Genomic DNA, 9,424 nt, shown 5'->3' on the forward strand with positions numbered 1-9,424 from the left:
TACAGTATGTCTAAATGAACCTTCTTCTTTCTTCTATGACAGGGGTAGTTTTGGAGTTATATAAAAACTCAACAATGCCAGTTTCTGAGCATATTGCATTAAAACAATGCAGCTGTTTTTTTTATGGCTGTCATCAGATGTAGGGTGAGCTGTGTGAGTGTTTCCTGGAGAAATTAACTATTTCCATGTTTGACAAAACACAGGAAGCAATTCAATTTTACAGTCAAGAGTGAAATACAGCTGGACAATTCTGCAGTAATGTCACCACCACAATTTATTCCTGTATTGTTTTCTGTATGTCTAATTCAAATACACATAACTGTCTCTATAAGAACATTGCTACTCTATCATTATTGTATTCATCAAATTTATTTATTTATTCACAACATTGCTCCGAGAAGCAGAAAGATTTTCTTATTTTATTCTAGTCTATTGATTTAATCACAACTAGGTCATCATATTAAAATGTGCTGTATTAAATAGATACAGCACAGCATTGCAATGTACAACAGATTAAGCATACTGCATGTTTAATTGGAATTTTGGCTTGAAACCACATTATTGCAGGAGAATACCAGGTCACTGACCATCAGAAAAGCACATCAGAAGTGGTTGATATGCAGTACATGACTAACCATACCGCCATCTTGTGATGCCATCTTGCTGAAATAAACAAAATTACTATAAAGGAGCATACAGTATTGACATGATCCCTCACTATACCAGACTGTGTCTATTAGCAATCTGCAAGCAAAGCCAAAGTTTGAAAATAAAGCAAATGTAAAATTTGACATAAGAGAGCAAGAGGCACAGGAAAATCAGGATCTGCTGACAGAACTTGTCGTGTGAATTGTGGAGGACTGTATTGAATGCCTCCATACTTTATATTGGACATCAATGTCAGCAACAATATTACTCATGCTGTAGACTTTCATTGACACATCACAAAAAAGTGCTTTTCACTGCTTCACCACTGTCTTAGCAGAGATAACGGCTCATTACTTCAGTTCTACTTACTGTAAATGAGCACATTAGGACAACACAGTTTATTTTCTTTCCATTACATGTAAATGAGAGGCAACAGGAGATGAATGGACTCATAGAGGCAAAAACCGTTTTCTGGCCTGAGAAAAGTTCACAGATCCCTCATATACTGATGGCTAACTTTAACCTCTGCGTTCACAGCTCCACTATTTACTTTAGTTTCTGGATGCAGTCAATGGTCTGCAGGAAGCATTGGTCTAGAACGAGGGAATACCTCGGAGGAGAAAGATGGAGAAAGGAGTCATTCAAACCTGGAATGACAAATAGGTGAGGCTGTTTACGTATGCTGTGTTTACACAAGTTTGTGTTTGGTTTGGTGGGTTATTGGGCATTTTGGAATAAATCTACACCTTTCTGCGTAATACAGCTATATAAAACAATATTAAAATTGTTTGGTGAAGTGTAATTTATTTGAAAGTGATGACACTCTTTAATGACTGAAGTCAACAAGAGTAGTCACATTAATCTATGACAACATTGGTTTTTAACTGAGATTGCAGTCAAATGAGTACTGAACAGCAATAAGCTTGATTGGAAGTCCAATACCTGGTAAAATTGGCCTTCTCCCTATCAACTACCACAAAATAAAAGCTTTAGATTACATGTTTGCAAAAATATTCGACACGCTCATGAACACTGACTTCATTTTTAAATGGGGTTATGTTTTTATATGGGGAAGATTAAAAAAAAAAGAAAAAATCAAACAAAAATGAATTAAGTTAAACATTTTGCCTGGAATCGGATGCAGTTAGGGACCATGACAAGTATTTGCTCCATCAACACGCTTTCTGACGCACTTGCTACATTAGATACATTTTCTTGGGTAATCCTTCAGGGCATGTAGTCATGAAGCTTATGGTATCTCATGTATTTCTCGAATGACACATCTCACTCTACTAAATTAAAAGGGTGCCTCACCTTCTATCCAGTAGGTATTCAACACAAGCTGTTTTTTGTTACTCTGAGCATAAAGGCTTTCTTCATCACATCCAAACTCTGATATTTTTGTCTTGTGGCACTTTCTCGCTCAGTCCAATGGGGACCTGCCAATCTCCCACAAGGCCCTGGAAGAAATAGTGCGGTATTTGAAGCAACACACTAACTCAGCCATGGTTTTAAATTAAGCGTGATGTGGAGGGAGAGAAGAAGCAGGAGGGTTTCTGCTAAAAAAAATCCCTTTCGCTACAAGAAGAAAATAACTCGGATGTTAGTATGAATGTAGAGGGCACTCCACCAGGCTACGCATATCCAGACAAGCTTTGGATTAAGCAGCTAAGATCTCCCACTGTAAGCTACATACATTTTACATGCTCTGGGGAGTAGAAGGCTACAGTGGGAGTTTGTGTAGCTTGAGCCTACATTCATTTTCAACCACTATTCCCACACAGCTGGTTTCAAGTCAGAAATGATTAGCAGTAATATTTAAAAGGAATATTGAAGTTTTTAGGAACCTAACTGAGGTGTTTACTATTTGGCTTGGCCTGTCACACATTTATGTACAACCATCTGGAGCCAAAAAACCTCAAAACTCAAGGAAGGTCATGGCCATGAATGTATATTTGGTTCCTTTCGTTGATAAAATTGGATGTTCCCTTAACTTACAACAATACTTTAAAAACTAACATGTTGCTTTCTATATAGGTGCCTGTAATGCACTTGAGGTTACCAGCGGAGGAAAGGACACAGACAAAATGTGACAGTGACATTTATAAAACAGCAAGCAGACAAAATCAGCATCAAACATTTCTGTAATCATAAGGAACACTTGTCTGATGCCATCAGGGTTACTGAAAGCTCGGCTACTCAAGGGACTCAATCGGTTAAACCGAGGTCGCTGAATGCACAAAAGAACTAACAAAAACCCATCTATGAGGATTCAAACGGCAAAAAGGAGCTAGATCCTTATGATTTTTGTGTGGCAGAAGAGGACAGCCTGTTTCCTGCAGGCTGCTGTTTGTCACATGTGACAGGAGAAGGTAGGGCTCAGCTGGACATGAGGTTGAGCAGGGACCAGCCAGTTCTCCTGGTTAGTGTCTAGTCTGGGCTGTCACAGAGCCCGCAGGAAAACATGCTTGGCTTGTCTCATCATGTCACTGCAGAGCTGCAGGTCATGGTGGAGAGTGATCTTTAGCGATGCCCTTAGCGCCTCTATTTCCTCCAGCTAAATGACCACCCAGGAGACAACATACAAGAGCAACATGAACATCTCTCTGGAGCCCAAACATCGAGGGGTTAGAATGAGCACTATCCAAAGGCAGTGTGTCCATTGCCAAGCTTCATTATTTCTGTCGCCTGGTGTAAATCTTCTAGTTGGAAAAGCAAAGACCTTGCGTGATTTTCACAACCAGTCAAAGACATGTACAGTGTCATCAGAATTAGAAATATAATGGTCAAAAATGCCGACCAGTTTGTTGGACAGTCTAAACCTGTTGCTCCTGCCACTCAGGTACTGAGGGACTCAGGAGTCGTGATAGCCAGAAGCGAGGCAGATATGGAAGAAATTGAGTCAAAAGATATGGAAATCTGGTTAACACTGTCACATCACAATGTCAATGATTTTGAAATATACCTGTTAAGTGGATATACCCCTAACCTTGCTACTCTGGATGTGATGTTGTGCTTTCTAGCTGCTCCAGGATCCCTATGCTGCAGCGCTCCTCCCGGTACTTCTGTTCTACCTCCAAAAATATTGTTTTCATCTCTTTCTCTCTGGAAGATCCAAGCAAGGTCTCTGCGAGTTAGACATTATATTCCTCTGGAAGATGACGACTGACTAATGAAACTTCAAATAGCTATAGAGAGATAAATGAATGATATAGATGTACTTACTTAGTTAATAATAAAAGTAATAACCTACGCTAAATAACTTTTATAATTATTTATTCATAACATAAAACATTTTCAGATTTAATGTAATGGGATTCTAGCGAAGGGAAAGAGTAGGAAATTAAGTTATTTTGCTACATGAATATAGATAGATACATAGAATTTTAACAAAAAAGTAAATATCTTAAAGACTAAGCCTGTCACAGAAACTGCACAACTTTTGGTTTCAGCGTACCCATTAGTCATTTTCACTCACTAAGTCAATAAAAAAGATATCCAAGACCTAGTTAAAACACCCCTGCAGTATTTAGAAAGCAAAAGTAAGTGTCCACGGTCTTCAAATGGGCACGTACAATGGACTACAAATGGAATGACTATATCTTTCCCGCTTATTAGAATAGGTCATTGTTACTGTGATGGTCAAAACCATCAAAATTGTCATATTGAAAAATTGCATCTCAAAGGTTCCTCATGTCAATCACTTATGGAAACTGCCACCTGTGGAGCCAGTTTGTATGTTGTTGTGCTTTTGTTATGGCAGACTTTCACGAGCAGCTAATATTACAGACATGTTATTATGTAACCACAGCATTAGTATTTCAGATAGACTGTCTAGCATTGGATACTCTTCACACATCAATATCTTTGATGAGGAGAAGAGCCAGCAACAACATGATGATGCTCTTGCTTATTTAGCTGTAGAGCTGTTTGCTAAGAAATCTCAGACTCGGTAAGAAATGTAACAGAATGAAAACGTGACTGCTTTTGAAGACAATTTATTGTTTTTAAAGTTACTTATGAAGTGATATTGTGCATTTCAACAAACACCATGATGTCCAAATAGAGTAGCTTCAAGTCCACTTACTTAAATTCTATAGTACTTCCCACAGCAGGCAGCACCAGCTTATGACCAAATTTAGAAACTGAACTGGAAAGAAGATGACAGACAGTCATTCAAAAGCTGTGAGGCTTAAAACAAAATCAATAATCTAATACAGAAAGTCCCACATTAGCCAGAGTGAATTATTAACCCTTTATTGCCAGACAAGAGTTCTTAGAAACTAGTCTTACTGTAACAGTCAGCACAGGAGATTAGTTTGACATGTAAATTAGCACACACATACCCTGAAGGTGGTATTCTCTTGGTAATGTCTCCCTCTTCAGGGGAAAATCCTGAACTGCACATTGTTGTCTTGATGCTGGGTTGTCTTTCAGTTGTTTCTTCCTGCAACAGCAGCACAAACAATTTAATGGCTTGGCCAAGCATTGACTGTACATGAAAAAAGCATTAGGTAAAAAGTTTGAATGGACAGATAAGTTTTCATTTAAAATGCAGTGACGGTTGCGAAATAGTCAAATGCAATTTTTTTTTGTTGAGGTGAGTTCATATGTCTTTTCCATGATTTTGGCTTATTTTATTCTTTTTACCTTGACAGAGAGCTGTTGGATTTCCTCCTCTAGTTCCTTGATCCTGGCCTCTTTGCCAGCAACCTTCTCCTTAAGGTTCCGGATGAGAGTGTTGGACTCTGAATGCTCAGTGCTCAGCTGTTGTCTCAGGCTATGCTGTGTCTCTTTTCTCTGTGCGTTCTCTTGTTGGCCGAGCCGTCCCAGCACCTCCTGCATCTGAGTCTGCTGCTTCTGCCAGAGGTAGAGGAGGTTATCATTGTTGAGAACAAACGAAGTAAAGCACGGGCCTATCGCAGAAGATCCTTCTTTCTGCAGCCTGTGGCTCATTTTAACTCGGTTTAAAAAATCCCTGTGTAATAAAAAAAATGAATTGTGAACATGTCATGCCTTTAATGGAGCATTTTCTGCAAAGACACAAATTGTCAGATGGACTTTAATCCCAATGCAGATTCAACTCACTCAGAACTACGCCACATTGCACTGTGATCAACCTGAAAACATGATTTACCTCTCAAAACACATACTGAGAGATGAACACAATCTGTGTGGGTGTGTGCATACTGTAGTAGAAGATACCACAAGTATTTAAATATAAATAGACTTTTTTTCTCTTATTTTGTGTCTTACCAGCAGAGCATCCACAAGCTCATCATCATGTTTACCCTTCTCCAGGAGAGTGGAGATCTGGACCTTCAGAGTTTTCATTTCAGCAGAAAGAGATTTGTTTCTAGCTTTAGAGGCTTCAAGCTTTTTCTTCACATCCCCGTGGTCTTTCAGTAGGGCCTCATAGTCCACTGAGATCCTCTGTACAGTGGTGGAAGGAGAACAAGGCTTCTTTAATATATCCATGTTTCAATTCATTTACAAGTATTGTATACACACACCTCAAATGCCTCCCTCTTCTCCTTCTCAATGGTGCGGATAAGGCTGAGGTTCCTGTCTTGAGGTGGAGTTTTCTGTTGGACCCCCATGCCCAGAAACTCTTCCTCTAAGCTCAGGACACTTTGCTGTCTTCGCTGAGTTGACAGGTTCAGCTGCTGCTCAAGGTCCCGCACCTGTTGGACAATACCAATGAATGTTGAATGTTGAATTCAGGTATTTGTTTCATGTGTCTGTGGTCTTATATTTAGTGACTTTGCAAAGCATTTGCAAAGTCACTCTGTAAACAGCACTCTGTAAAGAGTTTGATAAATTGGAGAAGCACGTTATGACGTTTAGCTAACCCTTGTCTGAAGAGCCAGTATCTGCTGAGAGCGACCTCTGAAGCTCCCGGGGCAGTTTAGTAATTGGTGAAAGTTGACGTTCTCTCCAACCTCACTGATCAAAACCTACAACAACAGTAGCAAATATCAAGATATTCTAAAATAGGGAATCCAAAAGGCACTAACAATAATACGGTATACATGTGACATTATTCTTGAGTATTTTAGACTCAAGGCAGGACAAAAAGATACTACCTTCTGAGCTACTTTCAACTCCTGTTTGACGGATTGAACCTGGTTACGATGCTCAGTCACTTTCAGCTGGGCAGCAGCTAATTTGTCCTGCAGAGATTTCACCACTGGATTGTCCTGCTTTTGTGAACATATGATATATGATTTAAATTAGGTTGCAATTAAAATTATGAAAATATCAACGTATCCTTTTGGTGAGTTTTCACATCAATAATTACCCCACAGTCTTCAGATGCCCTCTTGTCCTGTGACTTTGTATACATTTGTTGCCCAGGTGGAGAGTGCACCAAAGTTGCCTGCAGCTATAGAAGGCGGCACAACCATCACACAACGTATTTATTCATTTACTGCATTCCCTCTCTAACATATTCAAATCATTAAACAAATAGAATTATGAAAAATATATCTTTTTTTTAAGCAAGTATTTAGTATGATACAAATGTTGTGAGATGAAATGATGAACATCCATCCAAATTAAATGAAACAGCTAACACAGAACGTTGTTACCTCTTTCTCAAGCTCTTTGATTCTGTTGCTGTTTTGCTTGGATTTAAGCTTTTCTCGCTCCATTTCAGCAGTTAGCTCTCTATTTCTCTTGGACAGCTCAACAATCTTGGTGGCTGCGATATCACCTGCCAAGCCTGACGTGCCTGAATGCATGAGTGGATGAGTCATGAAGAAGCTGTGAGATATCTGTACGTGACTGTGTTGCAATGCTACGGTATTTTACCTGCTAAAACCAGCCGTTCTTCTTCTCTTTTCTTCTTCAGGTGTTTGATTTCAAAGTCCTTTTCACTTAGAAGTTTGAAGAGCCGACCATTTTCATCCTTAAGCTCCCTCAGCTGGTCCAGTAAATTTTGAGTTTGAGTCTCATTCTGTGGCAGTCTATTGGGAGGCCATTAAAATGAACACTAAATAGGTGATAGTGATTGATTGCAAGTTAAAAACATAATTCCTCATTTCGATTCATTAATATTTACAATTAAGAATTGTAATGTGTGCTTATGCATATGATGTGTTTAATTCATAAAGCATCAAAACAATTTGAGCTGGCACTGAGTAAAACATTTATTTTAGCCTTTGTAAGACTCACCTGTGTTGGAGATCGTCTGCCTGAATACCTTGCTTACAGAGATCCAAGTCCTCCTGGGTAACACTGACATTAAGCTTATCTGCTTCTTTATGCTTTTTCCTATCCAGTATTCTTTTCTCCTGCTGTTTTTGGAGCGTTTGGAACTGCAGCCGCAAGTCGTTCAGTTCATTGTCATGCTCCATGACCTATGATTTACAGCATAAGGAGAAAATGATCATAAGAATACTATTTTGTGACAAAGAATTGTGTGGGTAATTTGGTAAAAGTAATATCATGGATACTTGATTAACTATATTTCGCTTTGATAAGGCTGAAGTAAGCTGTTGTTTGTTTAAGCTAAATGAAAATAACCATTACCTTTACCAGATTGTCTTTTTAGCAGACCAAGTTTAAAAACTTGTTTAAATAAATTATCAGAATTTGCGTTCATCCTTGTGAAAGTAACGTTAGTAGCAGAACAAGCTAAAGTCCATTTCTGGCATGGGGTAAATGAAAGACAGACTAAGTCGGACTACTTTAGTCTCGTTAGCAAAAGAAAAAAAGAAAAGAAAGACGCAATGGTTGCAAGATAACCTAAGAAGCAATTCGCTAACCATACAGTTAGCTAGCGTTAGCTAGTGATGGTAATTTGAGTAACTGTAAATAGTTTAATTTAGCTCTATGATTAAATTAAGAGAAAATAGCTCACCTGTGATTTATCCAAGTACTGCGTTAGTAAACAAATCAAAGGCTCTTTTCTTTTGCACTACATCATCTTGTACCATAGTCGAAAAAAACTGCTCACTGATTGCGACGCGTCTGTATCCATAACAACAGCACTCCAGAGACTTAGGACAAGATCTCGCGGGAGCAAAAGTCATGGGAACAAGAGGGCGCTAATGGCTGCTAAACAGTTGACACGTCTGTGAGTTAGCTAAATATGTTTACAATTTTCTGTTTTCTCAAGAGTTAGTCACTTAGCTACATCGAGGAATACATCCTTTGAGTGAGTGTAGTCCAGTGTCTGTCAATTCCTTTCTAATTTGTTGAATATTGAGAGAATCAAAAAAGGAATTAACAGTAGTAAGGTTAACAGGTGCAAAACCTCTTGACTGATTAAAAGGTTCATGTCCAGTGAAGGAGATGTCTATTTAAAGCAGGTCAACTCAAGGCAAAAAAAATGGTTGAAAAGTTGCTTGTACCAATTAGTAAAGTGTGAGTAGTATGTATTGTATGTATCAGTTTACCTTTGCACAACTGGTCCCCTCGGAATAGAAAAAGTATTTTTTTTTGTTTTTATATATATCAAGCAATGTCCTAACTGCATTTCCACAAGAGGGCGAGATAACGTTACTCTACAGAACAGCTTTTGTCAAACGGCCAAATGTGGCTAAGGTTATCAGTCTCCTTGTCATATCATCCCAAATACACAATAGCACATTCATTTTGTTTGTCAGGTTGGAAGATACTAGCTGTATGCACTGTACATCCAATCCATGTTCTAAAACACACATTCATATACATTCTACTTATAAAGACAAGTAATCCCATCCTTTTTTAACATTACTGTTATTGCTATTTTTTTGTTTTTTCCTCATACTTATTATGCGGCTTTTATGTA

General features: G+C 38.5%; 1 protein-coding gene and 1 long non-coding RNA gene across 4 annotated transcripts in view; one reads left to right on the forward strand and one right to left on the reverse strand.

The window, feature by feature from the left end:
- Positions 1-4,613: 4,613 nt before the first annotated feature.
- Positions 4,614-8,732, reverse strand: ccdc13 (coiled-coil domain containing 13). 3 transcript variants are annotated; one of them, XM_034889008.1, is made up of 12 exons: positions 8,513-8,732; positions 7,825-8,009; positions 7,462-7,616; positions 7,239-7,381; positions 6,950-7,033; positions 6,735-6,848; positions 6,501-6,605; positions 6,162-6,332; positions 5,905-6,081; positions 5,299-5,508; positions 4,995-5,095; positions 4,614-4,798 (listed from the first exon to the last, which is right to left on the reverse strand). In XM_034889008.1, exons 2-12 carry the CDS (start codon positions 8,004-8,006, stop codon positions 4,732-4,734), a joined length of 1,509 nt encoding a protein of 502 aa, XP_034744899.1. In that variant the 5' UTR covers positions 8,007-8,009; positions 8,513-8,732; the 3' UTR covers positions 4,614-4,731. The 3 variants fall into 3 exon arrangements, with proteins under 3 accessions (XP_034744899.1, XP_034744898.1, XP_034744897.1); XM_034889007.1 differs by having other exon boundaries at positions 6,735-6,851; positions 8,513-8,729; XM_034889006.1 differs by lacking the exon at positions 4,614-4,798 and having other exon boundaries at positions 4,834-5,095; positions 6,735-6,851.
- Positions 8,641-9,424, forward strand: part of LOC117954903 — a 13,091-nt gene continuing 12,307 nt past the window's right edge. The window contains exon 1 of the long non-coding RNA XR_004658916.1: positions 8,641-8,724. This is a non-coding gene — a long non-coding RNA (uncharacterized LOC117954903). The remainder of the gene's footprint in view (positions 8,725-9,424) is intronic.

The sequence above is a fragment of the Etheostoma cragini genome, chromosome 12 (genome assembly GCF_013103735.1).
Source record: "Etheostoma cragini isolate CJK2018 chromosome 12, CSU_Ecrag_1.0, whole genome shotgun sequence".
Lineage (NCBI taxonomy): Eukaryota > Metazoa > Chordata > Actinopteri > Perciformes > Percidae > Etheostoma > Etheostoma cragini.

Bases quoted from the DNA above. Each gene is read 5' to 3' on its own strand.
- ccdc13 (XM_034889006.1), bottom strand. From the start codon at position 8,006: ATGGAGCATGACAATGAACTGAACGACTTGCGGCTGCAGTTCCAAACG. The intron at 7,382-7,461 runs GTAAAATACCGT...TCATGCATTCAG, and splicing joins AGAACGGCTGGTTTTAGCAG to GCACGTCAGGCTTGGCAGGT. The intron at 7,034-7,238 runs GTAACAACGTTC...CGCCTTCTATAG, and splicing joins TCAAAGAGCTTGAGAAAGAG to CTGCAGGCAACTTTGGTGCA.